The sequence below is a fragment of the Lycorma delicatula genome, chromosome 12, assembly GCF_047948215.1.
Source record: "Lycorma delicatula isolate Av1 chromosome 12, ASM4794821v1, whole genome shotgun sequence".
Classification (NCBI taxonomy): Eukaryota; Metazoa; Arthropoda; class Insecta; order Hemiptera; family Fulgoridae; genus Lycorma; species Lycorma delicatula.
In genome coordinates this window covers 31,046,837-31,073,480 of record NC_134466.1, presented here as the reverse complement: position 1 = coordinate 31,073,480, position 26,644 = coordinate 31,046,837, and the positions used below count along the sequence as shown (strand labels likewise).

Below are 26,644 nucleotides of genomic sequence, written 5' to 3'. Positions count from 1 at the left end.
AGTCTATGAAAACAAATTGAAACGTTTGGAGTGTTGTATTGATGTTCAAGAAGATCATTTTCAACACCTTTTATAAAGTATTCCAGTCATTGTAATATCCTTAAAAATACAAAGTAATAATTAAGAAAGTTTCGTCATTACACTTTCATAATTCCAGTGCACAGCAACTTTCCGAACGCGCACTGCAGCATATTTCTATACCTGCAATCACAGTAATTGAGTGGCGAACTATCCAGTATCATAATCGTGAGATATCGGATTCAAATCGATTTTTTTTTAACTTTCATTATTTTCTGACAAATATTCTAACGCAGATCATTTTTTTTTTCTTAATAATATAGTATTTATAATACCATATTTATAAAATCTAGAAAATAAATTACCAACAAGAAATTTATGCAGTTTTTTTCTATATTCTTATAAATACTGTATTATGGTAATTTTTAATTATCAAAAATTATTAAAATTTAAAACAATAAGAGTTAAAAAAAACTGACATGCAGACTCGAATCTGAAACCTCCTCGATTATGATACTGGATTGCACGCCATTCAATTACTGCCGTTGATGAGACTTCAGATGTAAAATAAGCTACCGGAACCACTAGAAAACCTTAAAATGGAATTTAAAAGCAAACAGGGCCAAATTGGAAGCTGCTTCTGATTTAAAACCTGCTACCGCCCTGCAAAACGGAATCAATAAACTCCATTGAAAGCTGACCGCCAAACCCTAATTAGTGATACCTGATTAATTTTAAATACTTTTGGTTTTACAACCGACATGATAAGGAAAATTTTGGGGTACATAAATTAAAATCTAATAATGTGTTAAACAAAGATGGTACACCAATATATAATACGAAAGGTAAAGTCGATAGATGGGTGGAATATATTGAAGAGTTATACGGAGGAAATGAATTAGAAAATGGTGTTATAGAGGAAGAAGAGGAAGTTGAGGAGGATGAAATGGGAGAAACAATACTGAGATCTGAATTTAAGAGAGCATTAAAAGATTTAAATTGCAGAAAGGCTCCTGGAATAGACGGAATACCTGTAGAATTACTGCGCAGTGCAGGTGAGGAAGCGATTGATAGATTATACAAACTGGTGTGTAATATTTATGAAAAAGGGGAATTTCCGTCAGAATTCAAAAAAAGTGTTATAGTTATGATACCAAAGAAAGCAGGGGCAGATAAATGTGAAGAATACAGAACAATTAGTTTAACTAGTCATGCATCAAAAATCTTAACTAGAATTTTATACAGAAGAATTGAGAGGAGAGTGGAAGAAGTGTTAGGAGAAGACCAATTTGGTTTCAGGAAAAGTATAGGGACAAGGGAAGCAATTTTAGGCCTCAGATTAATAGTAGAAGGAAGATTAAAGAAAAACAAACCAACATACTTGGCGTTTATAGACCTAGAAAAGGCTTTCGATAACGTAGATTGGAATAAAATGTTCAGCATTTAAAAAAAAATAGGGTTCAAATACAGAGATAGAAGAACAATTGCTAACATGTACAGGAACCAAACAGCAACAATAACAATTGAAGAACATAAGAAAGAAGCCCTAATAAGAAAGGGAGTCCGACAAGGATGTTCCCTATCTCCGTTACTTTTTAATCTTTACATGGAACTAGCAGTTAATGATGTTAAAGAACAATTTAGATTCGGAGTAACAGTACAAGGTGAAAAGATAAAGATGCTACGATTTGCTGATGATATAGTAATTCTAGCCGAGAATAAAAAGGATTTAGAAGAAACAATGAACGGCATAGATGAAGTCCTACGCAAGAACTATCGCATGAAAATAAACAAGAACAAAACAAAAGTAATGAAATGTAGTAGAAATAACAAAGATGGACCACTGAATGTGAAAATAGGAGGAGAAAAGATTATGGAGGTAGAAGAATTTTGTTATTTGGGAAGTAAAATTACTAAAGATGGACGAAGCAGGAGCGATATAAAATGCCGAATAGCACAAGCTAAACGAGCCTTCAGTAAGAAATATAATTTGTTTACATCAAAAATTAATTTAAATCTCAGGAAAAGATTTTTGAAAGTGTATGTTTGGAGTGTCGCTTTATATGGAAGTGAAACTTGGACAATCGGAGTATCTGAGAAGAAAAGATTAGAAGCTTTTGAAATGCGGTGCTATAGGAGAATGATAAAAATCAGATGGGTGGATAAAGTGACAAATGAAGAGGTATTGCGGCAAATAGATGAAGAAAGAAGCATTTGGAAGAATATAGTTAAAAGAAGAGACAGACTTATAGGTCACATACTAAGGCATCCTGGAATAGTCGCTTTAATATTGGAAGGACAGGTAGAAGGGAAAAATTGTGTAGGCAGGCCACGTTTGGAGTATGTAAAACAAATTGTTGGGGATGTAGGATGTGGAGGGTATACTGAAATGAAACGACTAGCACTAGATAGGGAATCTTGGAGAGCTGCATCAAACCAGTCAAATGACTGAAGACAAAAAAAAAAAAAACCGACATGAAAGAATAAAAACTGCATTCCTATCATCCGCTAATACTACAACGGCACTGTGTATATGTAAATTTGAAAAAGCAAAATATATTATTTGATACCTAATATTATTATTAGGTAACTAATTCAGTAAAAATCAATGCAGCAGTTTTTGGGTTGCAAGGGTATAAATATATAAACAAACAAGCGTAAAAAAGGAATTTAAATCTAATATAAGTTCCTATATATAAAGAATGTTTGTTTCGTATGCGTTCCTATGTCATTCATTCAATTGCGGTGAAACTTTGTGAGTGGGCACGCCCGCGAAACTATCAAAATTATTTTGAACCCGCTAGGTGGCGCTGGGATTGAGATAATTCGAAAAATTGTATTTATGGTCCGATTTGGCTCATGTTCAGGAATATAAATTAATTACGTGAAAAGAAATATTTTTATAAAAAAATGGACCCGCTAGATGGCGCTGGAGTTGAGATGTTTAGAAAAATTGCATTTATAGTCTTTTGGCTCACATTTTAGAATATGTATTAGTTAAGTGAAAAGAAAACTTTTTTGCAAAAACTATACCCGCTAGGTAACGCCGGTGTCGAGATATTTACGAAACAAACAAACAAACAAATATACAAACAGACTTTCTTCTTCTATACATTTAAAAGACAATGTTCGTATGTGTGTCCGCTGTAAACTAAAAAACTATTGGACCGATTTACGCACGGGAAAATAAGAAAGGGAAAAGGGGAATAGAAGAAAGAGAAAAGTGGGAGGGGAAAGGCGTCAGAGAAAGGGAAAAATTGAAAAGAGGGAAAATTTGGAAAGAAATGCGGAAATAGAGAACAGGGAAACAGAGAAAAAGGGAAATACGGTAAAAAAGAAAGGTTAAATTTTGTGAAGTTCCGTAATGTTCAGTTTTTTAATGTTTTATCAAACTTTCAATTGTGTTCATTTAATACTCAAATCTAGCAATAGCGAAGCATTGCCGGGCCAGGTAGTACATACTTATAAATATCAACCGAGTAGAACATAAACTTTAAATAAAATAAATATATTATTATAAAGCTTTCTCAACATTATAATATTGATTTGTTATAAATACTTACATTCACAAACAATTTTTCTTTTTTCAGCTAAACAGAATAGGGCCTAAAGTCTTATTCAACGGTGGAATTTTAACGACAGGAGTTAGTGCCATATTATTTGGGTAAGATAATTTAATTTTAAACTTTTTTAACATTCAATAATTTAACGATGATTTGCCAAGAACCCAGTACCGGATTACAGAGGACTTTTTCATACTAACAAACACTAACACCACACAGCTCGAATTTATGATGAAATTCTTCAGAATTTTTTTATCATATAATAACTACTTATTATTGTTTTTAAGTAATTTAAATTTATTATTTCCTTAATCCAATTAGAATATTCAAATTTTACTTGTTCATTAATTATATTTTCATTGATGGTTTTTATTATGTACATTTCCTCGAGAGTAGGAAATTAAAATTATTTATTTCTAAAGTATAGGCGTTTCTACAGTTGAAAAAGTATGTTTTATTATCCCTAATCTGATCGGCGTAATAGGATAACTTTTTATTACACCGGTTGTCCGAAAAATATCTCCGGCGTTTTAAGAACAAATATAGTTTTTATTTTACAGCATTAAACAGCGTTTTTTTCGTAACATTGAAACGACAATTAAGTCTTAGTTTACACATTTTCCGTCAGATAGCAGAAGCAGCAGCGTTAAGACTGTTGCAGTGACGGATTTACCGTAAAGCAAAACAAGCAGCTGCTTGAGGCCTCACTTAAATTTTAATTTTGAAAAATAAAAGTAAAATTAACAAAAAATAAAGAATATATTTATGATACTTTATGTATTACTTATAACTTATGTATAATTGTAAATATTATCTTCAATTATGTAAAAGCTTCATTTATATTTACAGCATACATTATAATGACAGTATATTTTAAAATTGGTTTGTAATGCAAACCATTTTTTCCCGCGCGTTATTTCCATGTGTAACAAAAAGATGGCGCCTTGGTCAAACGTTTTATTCGTCTTTGTCTAAACCGGCAGAGATTCTTGAAGCATCTTGTTTCGTTGCTTGAGTCAAAGATACAAGATATGTATTCGAATCATACTATTTCAAAATTCAAACGAAAATTTAAAATCAATAAAATTCATTAAAAAATGTATCAGGTTGTGTCTGATTATTTCTGTTATCATAACCTATATGTTTATCAAATGAAATTTTGTAGGATAATAGGCAATTGGAACTTCCGAGAGGGGCCTCATAGGGGGGAGGGGGCCACAAAAATATTGATTTGCTTGGGGCCTCGTCCAAGGTAAATCCGGCACTGGACTGTTGTATAGGCTAAGCTTTTTATGAGCCCAGGTTTCAGTATAATGACCCACCAGCTTGGTCTAATGGTGAACGCGTCTTCGCAAATCAGCTGATTTGGTAGTCGAGAGTTCCAGCGTTTAAGTCCTAGTAAAGTCAGTTAATGGATTTGAATACTAGATCGTGGATACCGGTGTTCTTTGGTGGTTGGATTTCAATTAACCACACATCTCAGGAGTGGTCGAACTGAGACTGTACAAGACTACACTTCATTTACACTCATATATATCATCCTCTGAAGTATTATTTGAAAGGTAATTACCGGAGGCTAAACAGGAAAAATAAAAGAAAGGTTTCAGTATCATGGCGTCGCCACAAAAGAAAACACAATGCATGTAACACTTCGCCGAAACGAAATCACTGATTATCATACAAAGAAATTGTACGGGAGTCTATCGTAAAAATTCACCGAGTCACAAAAATAAATGGTATGAACAATTTCCGGAGACCGGAAGCGTTTTGAAAGGACACTCGCCTAAAACAATGAAAAACAGAATGAATTCTATTATATTTCCGAGGAAAACCAAAACGTTACTTCGTAGTGTCAGTCGTCAACTAAATGTTCCTAAAAGCGCTTTTACATGATGATATTCGCAAAAGATTATAATGTGCAGCTACTTTACGAAATTAAACCTAACGTTAAGCCACGATATGCTCAGTTTGAAACGACACTTCATTTATGCAAATGAACACTACTTGGAGTGAATTTTATTTTCTGAAAAAGCAACATTTCATGTTTATGGAGTCTGAATCGCCATAACAGTCGAATAAGAAGCTCAAAAAATACACAGGAATCGGTTGAATTCATCCGCAACTGTCCGAAAGTGAAATTTCTAGTGTAGTATCATGCATAAACGAATTTTTCGGTCTTTTTTCTATAAGCAAACTATTACGGGCAAATTTTATTCGAACAAGTTAGAAAACTTTATTTTTCCGCAGATTGAAAATATGGAAGGCCTAATTTTTCAACATAATGGAGCCTCTCCATATCAAGAAGAAATTATGCGGACTGCGCTAAATGACAGGTTCCTGGATAGGTAGAAAAACTGTTATCTCTTAGCCAGCACGAAATCCCGATTTGACGCTGATGGATTTCTTCTTTTGGGAGTACGTAAAAGACACCGTATACCAAGAAAAAATGCAATCACTCGACCACCTACGTCAAAGAATAACAGTAACCGTGTAAGCGATTCCTGCAGGCAATCTCATGAGAGAGCGGAAAAGATAGATTATCAGTTTGACGTCTGCAGGGCTGAAAACGATGTTCATATTGACTTACATTAAGAACAATAGCGCCTCGTAGCTAAAATTAGTGGGGAGGTGCTCCAAAAAACTTTTTTGGGCCTTTTCATGGCCACGGTTGAAGTTTTTTGTAAAATAAAAGAACCGAAAAAATGAATCTATTAGAATAGCTGGAAGCAGGATAATAATCTAATTCTACATTTTATCACATTCAAGAATACGTATTCGTATTAGATAACAACTTACTAAAACGTCCGCTTAAAAAACACTATAGTCCAACGATGCTTAATTTAAATTTCTATGTACACGGAAACAAATACATAATTAGTTTTTAATAATTAACTTCTCTTTTGCTCTTCCAGCATCGTTTTTGGGCAGATTTGGTAATCCTTGCTTTCCACGATCTTCTGATCAGTACTGAAAAAACCACTTTCATATTCCTTACGTTCCATACACACGCGGAGTAAAAAAAAATTACCTTCCACCAGCACGCCAGGGTCGGCACTGCAGGAGCGACAGTGCTTTCTCTCCCTCGCATGCAGCTTCTTATGTGCACAACAGCCAAACACCACGTATCTGGAACTGTGAAGCGCACAGTTCCATACAAAGCTTTTTATATTTTTTTCATAAACTGGGGTATAGCTACTGACATTAAGCTTAAGGATTATATATATATTGTACAAGTATAAAGAAAGAATTAAAGAAAAAAGGATTCATTATATTAAATGTTATTGATAATATCAAGAGGAAATAGGGTGTGCTCCAGGTCCACAGTGCCTATATGCAAGCCGCCACTGATTAAGAGGTAAAACAAATGTAGACTTTGTACTTTTAAGTAATAAAACACACTCGTTCGTAATTCTAAAGGTAAAAAATTAATTTAATTTAAAACCACAGTTTTTTCGACACCCAATATTTTCTATGTAAAATATTTTCAATTTTTCTCTTCGAATATTTTTTATTAATTTTTTACTTCTTTATTGCTAATTTTAATTGAAATTTCATAATTAGTTAAATGTTTTACGAAACATTTTATGTGCGAGTATCACAATTTAATATTTATTTTTATAAATAAATATATTATGAAGCTAGCATGCTGTTTGATAAATTATTTAATACACAGTTACATCCTGCTGAAAAATATTTATATCATTATTTTTTTCTTTTTGTTTCAGTTTACTAGACAAAATAGATGGACATTATCCATTCATAATATTATCATTTGCGATAAGAATTGTTGAAGCGCTTGGAAATGCAGCTTTTTTAATAGCTACATTTGCCATAATTGCGGTAGAATTTCCCGAAAACGTCGCCACAACATTCGTAAGTATTGTAACAAAAAATAATTATTAAAATTTAAATACAAAATGGTTTTTAACCGACCTCCATTGACTTGAAAGGTAACACCTCTACCTTTCATCCAGTAAATCCTGGGTTCGAATCCCAATCTAGTATTTTTGATGCGCTTCAAAAATTTATTTTTCATAGGGTTTTAATTAGGTAGTCAGCCTATAGTTGATTGAAAATGGAAATAAATAAAGTACTATTTTTTATAGTATCGACCAGCGGAATTAATTTACGAGTATCGTTAACAATTCTCATCAAAACCTTTAGAACGGTGAAAATAATTTTAACAGGACTTGAATTTTTAATCCTTAATGAGGTTAATATTCATAGAATGCAACATTTTTTTCACAAAAAAACCACATTTTAAACATAATTTATAAGGACCCTTTAACAAAACAAAATATTTGGTATTTAGGTAAAACCTAAAAATCCAATTAAATAAGTTATTTTACTCCAAACATAAAATAATTCTCGATAACTCGAATCTCAAGGGTACAAGAAATTACATCGAGTAATGTATAGTTCGAGTTATAGAGGTTAATTTTTAAACTTATTCGATCTAAACAATTGTGCTTACAAGTTGTAACCACAACTGTTGTAAATTAAGTTAAAAATTCAAATACGAGAACAAGGATCACGCAAAAGGGTTTATAAGTTATAATAAGCTTGTTTACAAAATTACGGATTCAAGTAAGCCAGGCTCCTCGTCAAGAACTTTTAAGATGTATAGAGGAAACGCTGAATAAGGTTTCGATTTAGACATGATTTTTCGAGTAATAAAGGTATAATTTGATCACTTCAACTTATAAAGGTATAATTTCCCACAATAATTTTTCTATTATCCACGCCTTTTTAGTAAAGCAGGTTTTCTCAAAGGAAACCAAAAAAAAATCGAGTTATCAAAGTTCATATTATCGAGAGTCGAATATATGTTTTTCGACCTAATTTTTGTCTTTTACCCCAGATTTCTCAAACACTACTAAAACTACAGTTCTGGGACCTATTTTTTTAATTTTTCAGTTCAGATTTCATATAAAACCTTTATAGTTTATATAAACCTTAAAATCTAATCCTTGAGTCCCAAAAATTACATTCTAGCTTAATTTTAGCAGAAATAAAGGCGAAATGTTTCGCCAACCGACACTCGCTAACGAAACGTTTCCGAACCTATGTTTATATGAACTTTCTTCTTTATTTTCACCAGCATAATATATCCTGAAAGTGTGTTACATTCTTCGTGAATCATTCTGTATAACGTAATTTATTTTGCTTTACATTTTTTATCTATACTATTATATAGACAGGACGAGAGTTTTTGTTTGTTTCAGAAAAACAAAGAAATAACTCGATCAATCACAACCAAATTTTTATCCATGCATCTTAGCATAACTAGAAGATTTTAAATATATTTCATCTCGAAAAATCTCTAAAATATACATATATGTACGTAGTACTGGAGATTTGCCGGCTGAAGCACAAACTTTAATTTAGTAAATTAATTAACTGTAAACTGTGAGCCTCTATCACTCTGTCTGAGCTGGGTTTGAACTGAATGATTCGAATCAATCGAATGAATATTACGAAAATAATAGCTTTAAATTTACGTTAATTAAATAATATTAAATAAATTTAAACAATTTTTGTTTAACAATAATGGGATTCCCCGTGGGGACTGCGTGTGAGGCTATTACAGGCGTGTAAGGTATGTAAGCACCACATGGGAGGCTAAACCAATTATCACCACCGACTGGTAACAAAAGGGATGCCCTGGGGCACCCCGTTCTGGGAGGTGCAATGGGGTGCTCTTATACTTCTCTGCAAACAATCGTCCGATTTTCAAAATTCAAACGGGGTATTTGTTAGTAAGTTGAAAGGTAACTTTTGCATGCATCAGGTACACTCTCGATTTAATAAATCACGGTTATTCGGAAATATATATAATATATATAAAGTTTGTCTGTTCGTTTGTTCTCGCATCACGCAAGAACCAAACGGCCGATTTCTTTAAAATTTGCAGGATAAATTCGTGTTACCGCAGGGAAGGTTTTAAGTCATCGACCGAGGCTCTACCCCTCTTGAAGGTTAAGATATTAAAAATATTCACTGATTTTTGGCCCCAAGGAGGGTGAGGTTGTGAATTAAAAATATATTCATTAAGGAAGAAATAGATTAATCGTTTTAATTTATTATATTTCTGTCACCACGGCAAAGAAATAAGTTATGAATTTTTCGTCGTCAAAGGTAAGTGTACTTTATTTACAATAATTACTATTATTTTATCTTTTGTAATTTAGTTTCTCTTCCAGATTTCTATAAAGGCTGAATACCATAATTATTATTTATCAGTATTATTCTCACAACCACCATAAGGATAACGTACAGTACGAAGGCCCAGGTGGTGGTGCCCTCTGGGTAGATGGGAATGGCGACCGAAGCAAGCTCTGTGGGTGCCCAGGGCGCCAGCCCCTTGGCAAATTGGGAACGGCATGGGAAGCGAGTTTTTCGGCCATGGGGTAGGCTCCATAGCCCGCGAGGAGACCCTGAGTTGGCTGCAGGATTCGCCTGGGCTGACCTGAGCCCCGACCGTCCAGGCTCTGACGAGACGGGCCGGCTAGTATTTTTATATTTAATAAGCGAATGTAAATTATTTATTTTGATCTACTAGATCATATATTCGAGTAAGCTGGCACAAGTCGGTTACGATTTAACATTAACATTAAAAAAAAAAATTAACAATTGAAAATAAAAACGACTTCACATTAACTCTTCAAAAATCTAAAAACATGCTTGTAATTGTGTCTCGGTGATAATCGCGGGTGGTATAACCAGGCGACTACAGCCGATGTCAGTATTATGAAGCCTTTCAAATACCACGTAAGAAAAGGAAACCAACCCCTAACTGCTTCCGGAGAAATAAAAAAGGCAAGTTCTTCACCAATAATGAAATGGATTTCTTATCGCCTGGAATAAAATAATATCTCATACCTTTAAAAAATGTAGCATCACAAATTCTATGAACGGAACAGAATACTACCTAATGCGATATAATACTGATATTCATACCGCTTCAAGAAATAGTAGATACTAAAAGTGACCGTTTATCTGATTGTAATAAGTATACAAAAATATTGAACTTTTTGCGCACGAAACAGCGTTACTGTATTCTAGCAAAGTCGAAGAAGACCGGCGTATAAGTAGCCATGAAATCGCCAAAGCCCTAAACATCCATCACAAAACATTGTTAAACCATTTAGAGAAAGTTGGCAAGATAAAAAAGCTCGACGTCTGGGTGTCACACGATCAAACTCAGAAAAATTTACTCGATCGAATTTCTATCAGCGAATCTCTACTGAAATGTAACGAAATCGAACCATTTGATCACGAGTGATGAAAAGTGGATAACCTACGACAACAATGTGCGAAAACAATTACGGTGAAGCTCCACAGTCTGCGGCAAAGAATTACTGACTCCTAGGAAGTTTATGATGCTGTGCGTTTGGTGTGATCGGAAAGGCATCGCGCTCACAAGCTCCTGCCGCCAGGCAGAACAATAGACTCAGATCTGTACTGTCAACCCATCGGGTTGGTCTAGTGGTTAACGCGTCTTCCCAAATCAGCTGATTTGGAAGTCGAGAGTTCCAGCGTTCAAGTCCTAGTAAAGCCAGCTATTTTTACACGGACTTGAATACTAGATCGTGGATACCGGTGTTCTTTGGTGGTTGGGTTTCAATTAACCCCCTCTTCTCAGGAATGGTCGAACTGAGAATGTACAAGACTACACTTCATTTACACTCATACATATCAACCTCTGAAGAATTATCTAAACGGTAGTTACCGGAGGCTAAACAGAAAAAAGAAAAGATCTGTACTGTCGACAATTAGCATGATTGCAACTAGTAATTCAAAAGAAACTACCTGTACTGGTAAAAATCGTATACCACGTTGAAAAGCCACCTTTCTTTTTCCTGTTTAGCCTCCGGTAACTACCGTTTAGATAATTCTTCAGAGGATGAATGAGGATGATATGTATGAGTGTAAATGAAGTGTAGTCTTGTACATTCTCAGTTCACGTTGAAAAGCCAGGCCGCATACATCTTAACGATCGTTTGAAATTGACAGAACCTGACCTGGAGGTTTTAATGCATCCAACATACAGCCCCGTCGACTATCATTTGTTTCGGTCTCTGCAGAACTCCCTGAATGTGTTAAGATAAGTTTCAAAAGAGACTGTGAAAACTACGTCTCATAATCTTTTGACAAGAAACCATAGAAGTTCTACAACGATGGGATTTTATGCTTTTGCCGAAAAAATGGGAGAAGGTCATTGGGAAAAAATGGTGCATATGTGGTCGTCTCATAATGTTATTTTCCAATAATAATGAGAAAACTATTCTAAATTTCGGTCACCAAAGGCCGAATACTTTTTAGACAACCCGATATTAATATTTATTCAACTTAAATTACCTATATGGAATTATCTTAAGTATTACGGTATTTTATTATTTAAATTTTATTTTTACGAGTAATTAGTTAATTAATTTATCTAATTTCTTTATGCAATCCTTTGAAGTAATTCTGATTTCTTTTCTTTTTTTTTGTAAATTAATATTTTTCTTACTTTAACAATTTTTTGTCTTAAAAACCTTTTAAAACTCTATGGTAAGGCTTACGATTCGAGCAAATAAGCCATGTATGCCTTCAATTGATGGCATAAAAATAATATTTCTAAAAGTATTGAATACTAAACAACATAGTAAAATTTTAACAAAATAACGATAATAAATTCATTATTACATCATTATTATAATTAATGTTTTTGTTTATTTTTTTCCGTTTCAATTTTTTTATATATTATTTAATTAATTCTAATTATGTCTTATTAACGTAATATCACTTGAATTATGTGTGGGCATGTTTGTTGCAAGCTACATATTATAAATCAATAAATATATATAATTTTAAAACGAACTTTTTTTGAGAGAGATTTTGCTTGAGGAATATATAACTCAACTTCAGAATTCAATCTTGAATAATAACCTTAAAATAAATAGTTTCCACTTAAAAAAAAATTGTTCAACCTAAAATTGAGAGGTTGAAAAAGATAATACCAAATTTAAAATTAATAATTTGCATATTAATAATGGTTCCATTTTGAAAATAATCTGCAATTAAACGATCTTTAAAAGGATATTAAATTTCACTCCTATATAAAAAGGAAATTGTGTTTTATTTTAATCCCGGCAACCGCAAAAACTACTAACAAAATTTTAACTGTAGTTTTCATATGACTTAAAATTTCACCAATCTCATCTAAATTCTGATGGGGACACCACATGACTTCCTTGTACGCCTATTAATTTAAATATACACATTTTTAAAAGTATATAAAATTTTTTTTCACTAATAACTTCTGATATCTTTTCATATATATATTTTTTTTATTATTATCATTACATTACTATTTATCGTAAAACTTTTTTTACAATCAGCAGTTAATAATTTTATTAATAAATCAATAAACTTAAATTAAAAAAAAAGGATATTATGTCTGATTTGAACTGATGTACCTTCCCCTTGTAAGATCAAAATATTTCATTCATTAATTAACATTTACGTGGCTATAACTCTGGAACCAATGAAAACAAGTACCGCTTATGAAATATCATTGAAAAACTCTCAATGAGGGCTGATGCAGTTAAGAAAAAGTCCAAAATTCAAATCTTTTGGATTTTGTGCTTTTTTGGTCCAGTCGATTGCAATCAAAAGGGGAGGTGCACAACCAGATGTTACAACAGTCCTAAATCAAAAATTTCAACATCCTACGGCTAATCGTTTTTGAGTTATGCGAGATACATACGTACGTACAGACATCACGCCGAAATTAGTGAAAATGGATTCAGGGATGGTCAAGATGAATATTTTAGTTGAAATCTGAAAACCGAAATTTTTCACGATCACAATACTTCCTTTTACGAAATAAAGGAATGAATGTTTGTTTGTTTCTTATGAGTTCCTATACCATTCATCCGATCGCGATTAAACTTTGGTGAGTTGTTGCGTGAACGCCCGCAAAGGTTTCTGAATTAGTTTGGACTCGCTAGGTGGCACTGGGAGTCGAGATAATTCGAAAAATTGTATTTATGGTCCGATTTGGTTCATATTCAAAATATATATTAGTTACGTGAAAAGAAAATTTTGTTAGAGAAAATATATCCGCTAGGTGGCACCAGTGTCGAGATATTTACGAAACAAATATACAGACTCTCTTCTTTTCACCCACCGCGTGAAAATCAGCTGATTTGGAAGTCGAGAGTTCGAGCGTTAGTAAGTCCTAGTAAAAGTAGTTACTTTTATGGATTTGAATATTAGATCGTGGATACCGGTGTTCTTTGGTGGTTGGGTTTCAATTAACCACACATCTCAGGAATAGTCGAACTGAGACTGTACAAGACTACACTTCATACTCATTCATCCTCTGAAGTAATACTTGAACGGCAATTCCCGGAGGCAAGGGTTTAAAGCTATTGAAATCCTGGATCTGACAAGTAGAAAGAAAGTTAGGAGTATTTTGAACCGACTATTGTGTTTAGAGAGTAGTTTAAATTAAATCCGATAGGTAGTGCTGTTTTGATAATTGGATTTATTTACATTCTTTTATAAAATGAAAGGTTAAATTTTATGAAGTTGCTTACTGTTAAGTTTTTTAATGTTTTATTAAACTTTCAATTGTGTTCATTTAATCTATATATATATACTCAAATCTAGCAATAGCGAACCATTGCCGGGCCTGCTAGTTACTGTATAAATCATAAATTAAAAAAAAAAAGCTGACAACAAAGTTGTAATACTTCCCTAGCATTGTTTATTCTTAACCCACCGGGTTGGTCTAGTGGTTAACGCGTCTTCCCAAATCAGCTGATTTGGAAGTCTAGAGTTACAGCGTTCAAGTCCTAGTAAAGCCAGCTATTTTTACACGGAATTGAATACTAGATCGTGAATACCGGTGTTCTTTGGTGGTTGGGTTCAATTAACCACACATCTCAGGTATGGTCGAACTGAGAATGTACAAGACTAACACTTCATTTACATTCATACATATCATCCTCATTCATCCTCTGAAGAATTATCTAAACGGTAGTTACCGTAGGCTAAACAGGAAAAAGAAAGAAGCATTGTTTATTCTTAAATAACAGAAAAATAATTACAGATGAAAAAGTTACCTATCATTCTCCTTTGCGATGGGACTAATTTATAACGAAGTTTTATTGTAAAATAATCATTATATGTTAAAATAAACCGAAAAAGTTTTAAAAAATTCAAATACCTGTATATCTTTATCTATATCAATATAGACTTCAGAAAATTATTATATTGTAAAAAGACCAGTATAACGGATTTCTTCCAATTAAGAAAGAGACAAAATAATAAAGAAAAGAATCCAGAAGGAAGTAAAAAATCCTTTTTTCGGAGTAACAGGTTAGTTTAACAATCTGTCCTTTTTAATACAGACAATGGAATCTCAAAAAAATTTTATTTGACCAGAAGTGTTACTGGACCCAAATACGAATTTATAGAAGAATGTAACGACACGGATTATGAAAATTATTACGCTTCAACGATTAAGGGATGAGGCAGGTACTGGTTGTGCAGGTCAGGAGATATAAATACTGCCAGGGACCAGCTGAATTAGTAATTCTGCAAGCCCAGTTCGGCGCGGTTGACAGCGACATCAGTAAGCATGTGGTAACGAGTGATGAGTATTTCACGAGCATTCCATTGTGGAGTGAGTGAATGCAGGAAGTTGTTAGATGCGTTATTGGTAAACAGTAGTGAAAATGACATTATTCTACTCACTCATAAAATGTAGGGTAGTTCTATTGTAAGCACTAAAATGTTTTGTGTTAAACTCGGTGAGAATGCTACTAAACCTTTTCAAAATTGAAAAGGACGTATGGAAATGACGCTCTGTCACGAGCCCAAATTTTTAGGTGGTTTAAAGCATTTTCAGATGGCCGGGAATCAGTTGCGGATGAGCCACGCTCTGGTAGACCGTTAACATCAAAAAGTGACGACAATGTTGAGCGAATCAGAGATTTGATACGGTACGACCGGCGATTAACTGTCAGAATAATTGCAGAACAATCGAATTGAACCACACCACAGTCCATCAAATTTTGACAAAAATAGAACGTGAAAAAAGTTTGAGCAAAATTGGTCCCAAAAAAACCTCACTGTTGAACAAAAAAAAAACAGGGTTGAAGTATGCCGTGATCTTCTAGGGCGAATTGAAACTGATCCTGATTTTCTAAAAAAATGTTATTTTTGGTGATGAATCTTAGATATATGAGTACGACCCAGAAACATAACGCCAGAGCAAGGAGTGGCACACTTCACACTCACCACATCCCAAAAAGCAAAAATGATCTAATCAAAAATAAAAACCATGCTAATTTGTTTCTTCGATAGTAATGACATTTTCCATAAGGAGGTTTTGCGTACAGGACAGACTATGCATTAACATGTTTACCGAGAAATTGTTGAAGGACTGTAGAAAAGAGTTGCCCACATGAGACCAGCCGTCAAAGACAACTGGATGCTGCATTATGACACTGCACTCTCAATTAATGAGTTTTTGGCAAAGAAAACCGATTCTGTAGTTCCTCAACCACCATATTCACCTGACTTGAGTCCCTGCGACTTTTTTTCTGTTCCCGACTTTAAAAAAAAAAACCTCAAAGGACACCATTTTGGAACAGTAGAAAACATAAAATAAATGTAAGCGACCATCTGAAGCATATTCTGGTTTCAAAGTTCCAACACTGCTAAGAGTGTGAAAACCGTTTGAAGCTTTGCACGGCTTCCCAAGGGAACTATTTCAAAGATGATAGAATCCATGTATAATTGGATTGTAGTTTTTCTTTAGTAATAACCTTTTCATTATCACTCTAAAATTGACTATCTGAATTTGAAAGATTTGAAATATCAAACCATTGCAACATCAAAAAATAGACTGATGAAACTCCTGGACTTTGCTGTGCTGAGGACAAAGTAACTTTTGATTTCATTAAAAATCTGATGATGGAAACAATCTTTTACCTAAACATTTTACTTTATCCGGTAAGCTGTGAATAATAACTCTGAAAGCAGCCCACACATAATTTCCAAAAATTATTTCCAATTGTAGAAATTCTATACACATGTAGTGCAGGCGAAGCCAGTAAGTGGAACGATAATTATTTATAATGATAATAGGTTGTTGAGGATATACAATATTATGAGTGGTAGATTCTTCTATCAGCTTAATGACTTTAGATCTATCTGCATTACTTTTACCTAACATAAATCATATAGGTTTATCGGTAGAACACTTAAAATTAATTTTGATTACTTCAAGTCTATTTTTATTACTTTTATCCAATAATAAAATTTGAAATTGCATATTATAATTTTATCAGTAAATTAGTTAATTTTGAGCTTTGACATTTTTTATAAAGTTAAACTGAATATAATTTAATCATTTTTTTTTTTTTTTTTTTTGAAATGCTACCTAAACATTACACTTTTAGTGAATTTTGTTTGTTTTTTTGACATGAATTAATCACATAAGTTTCAAAGAAATTGTTAGTGAGTTTATAATTCTTAAAGGGAACTATTTTATTAGATAAAATTTTATATTTAAAAAAAAAAGCAATTAATTTAGTTAGCTACATTTTATATTTTAAAAGTTCCTAAAAATCAATATCATTCTGCTTTAATTTATCATGATTTGAGTGTTGATATTCTATTCTGCATATAAAATCTCATAATAATCATATCAGTCCTTTAGTTAACTTTATGTAAAATAACCAGATGGATAATGGACACTGCATGAGAACAATCTATTTTATTTTAAATATACTAAAAAAATAATAACTAACAAACAATTATTTTTTCAGGCTTCATTAGAGACATGTTTCGGTCTTGGATTAATAGTTGGACCCACTGTGGGTGGAATATTATACCAGGTACGGAATATCAGTAATTACAATTTTTTTCATATCAACTGGGCTGGTCAAGTGGTTAACTCATAATCACAAATCAGTTGTTTAACAGCTGATTCTCGAAGTCGTAGGTTCTGAGGTTCAAATACCACTATAAAAGGTAGTTGTTTCCTTTTATATGAATTTAATTACTAGACGGTGGATAGTGTTTTTGGTGGTTAAGGTTCAATTAACCACACATTTCAGGAATGGTCAGCCTGAGTCTGTACAAGACTACACCTCATTTACATGTCATACATATCATCCTCACCGGGTCATGGGGGGCTTATTGTTCACTAGTTGGAACAGATCTAGTTGTAATATCACATTAGGAAAATGCAAAAAAAAATTCTATACCTTTCTGTAGTTCTACATAGATGAATGTTGTTAGAACATCTGCTTTTTTTTTATGGCGACTCAATAGTATAGACTCTTATTTGTCCAAGGATTGCATAAAAAATAAAAATTTTGACTGAGATGCATATCACATAAAGGTAAGGTACTTAAAAACCTAAATCTAGAAAATAAATAAAATGCAAACAAAAGTAACTGTAAGGAGTTGGATTTTAATTTAAGGCAAATCAGAAGCCCAGTCTACCTCAACCAACAATGCTTTCCTGATACTTCTAACCCAATTCCAGGATTCTGACCAAACTCAAAACTTAAACCACCTGATCAGAATCTGTAACTGGAAATACTCCAAAAATTAGTATTTTCCAAATGAATATTCCCTTGACAAAATACGTCATAAAAAAGAATTACAATATATAATTAGGAAACATAATACCTACAAAGGATAACCTGTAAGCAGGTTTGAGCCGCTTTTTATAATATTTCTAAAAAGATAATATAAGAACTAAAACTATTTTTAAAATAAATAGTAGCAACTAAACGTTACTAAATAAATAAATAAAAGTTCTTACAAACAAAACATTGTTAAAGATTGAGATCAATTAAAATTTAAACTTACCTTAGAAAATCAAGGAAAAAAAATTGTACATAATAATACTATAACAAATGAACACCCACACCAATGCATTAAAATTCAACATTCTAGATATAGTAAGACATTCTACAGTAACATTCTGGATACACTACTTTGTAACAATTCAAAGTAATACAAAGTAATGCTAAATAATCTTAGTATTAATATTATGACTATAATTATAATAATAAAAATACTTCAAGCACCTTCTGATATTCAAAAATACTTCTGATATTCAAGCACCTCAAATTTCAATAGTAACATTTTGGGTTTTTTCAAAACGTCCCAAAGTTTTTAAATAGCTGAACATTCGATGAATTGGTCAAATATTTAGTATTTTTGTTAGATTTTTGGCAGGACACTCAAAAAATGTGATGTGAAATATTTACCAGATTCTTAAATGAAAATGTCGAATATAATTTAACATACTTTAATGTAAAAATAATCTTACTGATTTTTTTTTAGGCTGTAAAGTGCAACAGTTCAAAATTAGCAAAAGGTATGTTGTTGTACAGTTTGAACAAAGATTCCAATAGATCCCTAACATTGCTACACCTGACACTCCCAAATACTGACAGACCTTTACCCAGAAACATGATTTAAAAACTAATGAGTTAAAATTACAAGTAGAAAAACATAATATTCCAAAAAAATATTAAACATTCTATTATTTAATTAGCAAAATTACAAAGTATGAAAAATATGTGTAGATAAAAAGCACATGCATACAGATTTATACGAGGGTTACTTTTTTCAAGGTCCGATCGGTCACGAAATTAAAACCAGTGAAAAATAAAAAATTTTTTATTTGTAACAAGTACTTACATAGTTACACTATTTCTCTACACAGTCACCACTCCGATTTAGACATTTATCGTAGCGTGGTACCAACTTTCCAATACCCTCGTCATTGAACAGAGCCGACTGTGTTTTCAACCATGTTTCTACACTGGTCTGCAGCTCTTGGTGGAATTCATGGAACGTGGCACAACTATCACTGCAGCCTCATACTGTGTACCCTTCAACATCTACGAAGGGCAATTCAGAATAAGCGGAGAGGAATGTTGTCATCAGGCATTGTCTTTCTCCATGACAATGCTCGGCCGCACACTGCAGCTGTAACAAAGAAGCTCCTGCAGCGTTTTCATTGGGAAGTGTTTGATCACCCACCATACAGCCCGGACTTGGCTCCATCCGATCTTCACCTCTTTGCTCACATGAAACGCAGGCTAGGAGGACAACATTTTGACACAGACATCGAGCTGCAGACTAGCATAGAAACATGGCTGAAAACACAGGCGGCTCTGTTCTATGACAAGGGTATTGGAAAGTTTGTACCATGCTACAACAAATGTCTAAATCGGAGTGGCGACTGTGTAGAGAAATAGCGTAACTATGTAAGTACTTGTTACAAATAAAAATTTTTTTATTTTCAGTGGTTTTAATTTTGTGACCGATCGAACCTTGAAAGCAAAATAACCCTCATATAAATAAAAACTGCGGATACCAAAATATATATGTAGATTTCAGAACTGAAAGAAATTCTCAATATAGTAGTGTGAATCTAGTAACACCAAAGAATAGGAAAATAGTAATAATAACAGTAATATTAAAATTATTACAATAGTAATAATAAAAATAATAACAGCACAAAAATAGACTAAAGTTTTTTTATTAAGAAGATTGTTAAAAAATTAGATGGGTAAATACAATTTGAAACAAAGAACACAGTAAGAGCATCATGTATATATTCAGGCATTTCTCTTCTTCAGCATTTTAACTTCCTATCTCCAAAATCAGGCTACATTCAGGCACAAAAGGTTCACTATTTTGTAATTTTTAAAAAATATTTAGAAAAGCAAGATTAGAATATAAAAAGATAAGTTTTATTTCAAAGTAAATATTATGAAATTAAAATATGACCAGACCCTAAATTAAATAAAAATCTTTATAAAATCAGCAAAAATAAAAAAAAAGGTTTCTTGAAAAAAAATTATATTAATCATTCACAAATGAGATGCATTTTTTCATAAAAATATAAAAACATGTAAAAGCAATTCACACTGAATCAATTTTTATAAACCAGCTCTCACTGAATAAAAAAATACCCGAACACAAACAATATAAAATTCTTACACAAAAACAATAAAGGACATCAATTAGACCCACTTGAGCAATTTAAAATAACACATAAAACCACATCCTAAATGAGTAAACACAATTCAAATTACACACACTTTTTGAAAAGAACACAAACAAAAAAAAGTCTTTTGAAACCCAATTCAAACTCAAACATACATTCCCAACTGCAGTCTCAAAAAGAACCTTAATATTGAGTGAAAATCAAGTTTTTTTTTTTATTTTTCAATTTAAGTTAAATGTACTGTAAATAATTTTTAAAAACTTTTACATTTTTAAAACATCGTACATTATAGATAACAAAATTTAAAGCTGGCATTATTAGTATGAAAGCAAAACCAGTTAAAATTTGAAACTAAAATGAAATACATTAGTTGGACTAATAACAATATTATAATTCATTCCAGATAATGAAACTTGAAGCAAATTGCATTTTATTAATCCACTACCACCAAAAGCAAATAATAAAAGTAACATAACATCAATGATTCAATAGTATTTTAAGAAAGCCATAAAAGTTATTGAACTAAGTTTCTTCCGATTATAGTACTCAAATACATATTGATTATTATTGTAGTCAAACTACTTTAAGATTACTATTTTTGAAAAAAATGTTATTATCCTTTTCAGGTGGGCGGTTACACAACACCATTCGTAGTGTTAGGCTCTGCACTGTTTTTATCTGCAATAATGACTGCTTTTGTCTTACCAGATCATCCAGACAGAGACATCGATTCAAAAGCTGGTTGTAAGTATTTTAAAAGCCTATTTAAAAAGCATAATTAGTATTAGTAATGATTTGGAGCAATCAACTGAAAATCTTGAAAATTTTGTTCCACTATAAATATTTGTTTCTGAAAAAAAATTATGCTCCAAATTGTGTGTGCATTATTAAATTTCAATAGCTGTCATGGCAATTATTTTACACGCTACTACATTAATTAGTATCTATTATAAACTCAGTATCATTTATGACTCCATAAATCCACAATGATTTTGTAGAAGTTGCCAATAAACAGTTGTACTAAAAGTCAATTCCAAGCTGCACTTTTGTACAGTTACTGGATAAGAAACAACAGTCCTTGAGCAGCTAATCAGTAGAATTACCTCTACTAAAGCACAAATACTGAACTTAACCTAAAAGTTCCTCCCCCACTCCTAGCACAGATCAATCCAGAGGTCTTGCAGAAAATTAACTAAATATTAAAAAAAAAGGGTAAATTCAAGTAAATGGAAAAATTGATGCTGTAAGAAAAATTTTATAGTAAAACCATGAAATGAAGCAAACAAAGTCATCCAAAGATGTGCTTTTCGAGTTTCTCTACAAGCAATGGGCATCCATCTCGCTCACAATCCATCAGGAGATAAACGAATCTTTTCCAAAGATCTTAGCTAGACATAATTGATAAATTATTCTGCTTCAACTGCTTAATATCCTGCAACAATTTTATAATTTCCAGATAATAAAAAGTCAGTTGAAAAAAGTTTCAGGCTTTCTATATTAACAAGCTTACTCATCCAAGGAATTATGTAGCGTGTAGAAAGATTCAATTGAAAAATAAACCATTCAGTTAGATCCTCAAAAGAGGTTTATATCTAACTGATAAGTCTAAAATCTAACATATGATCTACATAGACAACATTTACTTTTAAAAACTAACAATTTTACATTATTATGATCATATAAACTAGTAAACTGTACAATAATCTGATTACAACAATCCATTGTAACTAAACTAGTATCTTACAAATTACTGAAAAAAAAAATAACAGTAAAATATTTTTTAAGAAAGAAATAAAAATGTTATTTAATCAGATTTTTAAAAAACTATTTAACTTTATTTGATGGCAAAAGATTTATAAAAAAAAAGTTTAGTGACTTAACTGATCAATTTTCAATTTAATAATGAGTTCTTCCATTACTTCCTCAACATTTAATTAAATTCATATTGTAAGATTTAAATAGTAATAATATAAGTCATTTTTTCTTGACCTAGTACTTTATTCTCAAATATTAAAGTTTATTTTTTTTTTACTTTCTTTTCTTTAACTCAATCTTTTATATTTCATGTTTGTCCTCAAATCTTGCATCCTTAATTTAACATACTTCCTGACATTGCTGATTGATGAAATTTTGCACAATTACTATCGGGTGACTATATTGTCCCCCGATACAGTATTTCACCATTACTTTTACAAACGTCCCGCCTGTGCAGGGGTAAATTAAGGGTGCGGCTTTAGAAAATTGCAAAATCTGCAAAACGGCTATTCAGGGTTTTGGGGGTTTCAGATGATAAATCCGATAACTGTTTGACATTAAAAAAAAAAAAAAAACAACAAAAACTTGATACAGGAATTGTTGTGGTTTCAAATTGTACATTTCGTCATCACTCATGTACACCATATATATTTATATACACAAGAAATTTGAATATATGATGTTATCTTTTGAAATCCAAATTAACCTACTAATTAAACTCATGCAATGTATGATAATATTTTGATTTACATTATGACAAAAGTATAAAGCAAGTTTTTAAAAATTTTGAAAAATTTTTTAAGTATTATTCTAAATTAATCATGTAAACACAAAAACTAAAGTCTTTTATATAAAGACTAGAGCATGTCAACATAATCTAGTTTAAACTACTTTTAAACTAGTATTTAAAATAGACTACAGTTAGTCAGAATTTCATTAAAAAACATTTAATTATTATTTGAGAAACTACAACTTAAGTAAACCTATACTGATTACATGTTTTTGTCACAAAAGAGGGCAGAACCCGAATACAGGCGGCACAGACTTCCTCAAGGAAAACTGTTCTGCCTCTCCCCAATTCTGGGACAAGCAGTTATGTCTCCTAGAAAAATAATACAAGTTTAATTATAACATGTAGTTGTTATATCCAGTTCATTCTTATAACCTGCAATTTTATCACTAGTTTTTAAAATTGCAAGTCACACTACATTACAACCAAGACTTCAAGATTTGGATATTGTTAATCAAAACCCAACATCAATTGAAAATAGAGAACAGATAAACAATTAATTTAATATTTATCTTATATCTGTTAATCATAGAAAGTGTTTAACTTTTATAATATCCAAATTATATATAAACTATAACAGAGATAATATTACAAGTTGCAGTTCCTAAAAAAATACATTTTTCTATTGTTTTCAGTTTTATTTTTGTTGATACACAACCTGTACAGTCTTAGGAAAGATTAAAAGGTGTTCATCTAATAAGCAATTCAGCTCCAAATAGGGCTTTTTGTATTGTCTTTCGATAGAGAACAGAGAGAACTTGGATAGGCTGATGCAATAAATCAAGAAGGTCTTATGTTCTTAATAGTAATTCAACTGTTAGGAAAAATTCAAATAAAATTATCAGAAATGAAAGGATTATGAATAATGGTAGAGTAGATGGTGATAAGAAGGAATATGCCTAGAATTGGACCGTGGAATGAGTAAAAAATCATCCAGTTCAAGGAATATTTATGCTCTTTTCAGATTAAAAGCGATGATCCTGTACAGAATCTCTTGGCAGAACCAGATATCTTTACACAGGGCAGAAACAGAAAATTACATAAATAATTTTACGTAAACCGGCTTAAATATATGCTGCAACAAACTTTCTTTTTTTTTAACTGATGTTGAAGCTCAGGCTTTTTTAAAAAATTCTCCCATTCACAGTATTGTACGGCATGTAGAAGAGTCCAATTAAGAAATCCTCATATATAATAAAGTGTTCACTAAACCCCCCACCACTAGAGGATATTAATTTAAATAATAAAACAATGAAATAAAATAAGCTTTAAAAAGTTTATAACTTTTTAATGAAGCACATTGGGACATTTAGTGTTAGTAATTTAATAACAGAAGGAAGCAAGCAAATAAACGAATATAGACTGAAAAAGAAATATAATACATTTAAAAGATAACTGAAGAAATTTAACGTGAAAGTTATGTTCAGAATAAAAGATTAGTAATGTAAAATACAATGAAACCGAGGAGTGAAGAAAAACGAAAAAAAAATAGTTTTATAAAATTAATTTAATTCAACTTTTCCCTAAACAAAAATGTCCAACAACATAACAGAACTCAAAAAAAATTGCATAATGTGGCTAAAACATTGAATAAAATAAATAATGATCACTACATTTTGTGTATTTTATAGCCAGCCTGATGCAAGTAATTAGAATTCCAGGAGTACTACTAGCAGCAGCAAGTATAATTGTGACATCAATGAGTATTGGATTTTTATCAGCAACACTTGAGCCTCATCTGCGGCAGGTAAATACATAAATTAACATAATTTTACAATTAGAAGACTGAATGTAGATTTTATCTCTTCCAAACAGTTAATCTATATTTTTGTTTGCTGCTACTGTAGTAAATAATATATATAATGCAATAGTTTTTAACAGAAAGGGGTATATTAATTTGTAGATTAACAGTTTTGTAAACAGCCATCATACATTTTGTGTTGCATTTAACAAATTGAGCGCTATATGAAAATAAATTAATAAAATGAAATTATGTACAAAACAGAAGTTTTAATCATAAATAACTGTAAAAGGTTTATCCCAAGTCAAAAATAACCTTACTACATTAGCAAAATATCAGAAGCACTGTATCCAGGGATTTGACATTTCAAAGAGATGATGTCAAGAAGGCAGCTTTATTTTATCCCCATATTTTTTTTTTCAAATTTTTTTAAACATATGAGCAGAAAATGGTAAAAAATATGTTAATGAAAGCCATTTAAAAGCACTTAATTATGTACTGACAAAGCACAATGCTGTGTACTAAAACTCTTAAGAAACAAATACCCGTATTAAGCTTAAAGGAATGAACTGACAAAAGGCAAGCGACTTAATGCTTAACATCAAAGGCATACTAAATCGAGGGGGACTTTAGGAGTAGATCCTGTTAAGAGTGAAGGAAAAACCACAACTTGGCTTGAAGATGAAAACTTCTTCAATCCCTTACGACATCACCTTGACTAAGAAAAATAGTAACCACCATTTTGAAAAGGGCAATTGTAAAAAGTCATATAGCTAACAGCAAGCCACTTCATGCAAAATTTAATCAAAATCTGAAAATGCATTTAGCCATAACTGTTACTCTCCCCCCACATAACTTATACACATACATGCTCACAAACAGATGAATTGCTTGAAAAGGCACTTCATACGTTTAATTCATCTCTTAAATCCCTCGGTCAACTATCTATATTAATTTATCTTATGGCTGCAAGTCAAGTAACAAGATGCTAGTAAAGTATCTGACAAACTAAGTACTAACTAAAGTTGCTTAACCTGGGATAAAGATGCTCACAATATATATATAGCTCCTTTACTGAGCAGAGTAAAAGTCCTACTTGTATGACTGAATATCACTTGCATTTCAGTGGAGTTGGTATAGCAATGTACAACAGTGTATTTAGGGAAATTAATTTTATAAAAGAGTAATTATTTTGTTTTTGCAAGTGATTTGTTATTCATGAAAGATTCCATACAGTTGTCAGTTATATGAAAAAATAGAACTTCTTGTCAAATTTTCCTGTAGACTATAACTTCATTTTAAAATTATTATAAATTGTAAATTATCCAATCGCAATTTATTGGAATTTGTTCTTTCACTGGCTTTTCAAAGGTATTCATAAGCCTTTTCCTCTATTCCTCTACAGAGTTTATGTCTACTGAAAATTCAACTGCTAATCATTTGAATATCTTTATTAAATTCTGTAATGATTTCAAAATTATGGAATATTTTATTTTTTGTTGAAACTGGTTGTTAAGTTAAAAATTATGAAAGAAGAGATCTATGTGTTCAGTGTAGAAGAAAATAACTATCATCAGATTTAATCATGGAATAAAACAGAATAATTACTGAAAATATAGCACGTAAAATTTAATAAGCCAGCTAGATGGTAAATGATACCACTAGCGCTCATAAGCCATGAAATGAATGGATGTTCAACTTTACGATAACATTTGTATAAATAAGAATAATAA

At 31.7% G+C, this 26,644-nt stretch overlaps 1 protein-coding gene across 2 annotated transcripts in view; it reads left to right on the top strand.

Annotated features, from left to right (window-relative positions):
• The window catches only part of LOC142332720 (MFS-type transporter SLC18B1-like), a 98,189-nt gene that overhangs the window by 48,753 nt on the left and 22,792 nt on the right, over positions 1-26,644 (top strand). For both annotated transcript variants that reach the window (XM_075379308.1, XM_075379307.1), the window contains exons 4-8: positions 3,609-3,682; positions 7,307-7,454; positions 17,414-17,482; positions 21,252-21,369; positions 24,802-24,917. In XM_075379308.1, the coding sequence (XP_075235423.1) occupies positions 3,609-3,682; positions 7,307-7,454; positions 17,414-17,482; positions 21,252-21,369; positions 24,802-24,917 (525 nt within the window). The remainder of the gene's footprint in view (positions 1-3,608; positions 3,683-7,306; positions 7,455-17,413; positions 17,483-21,251; positions 21,370-24,801; positions 24,918-26,644) is intronic.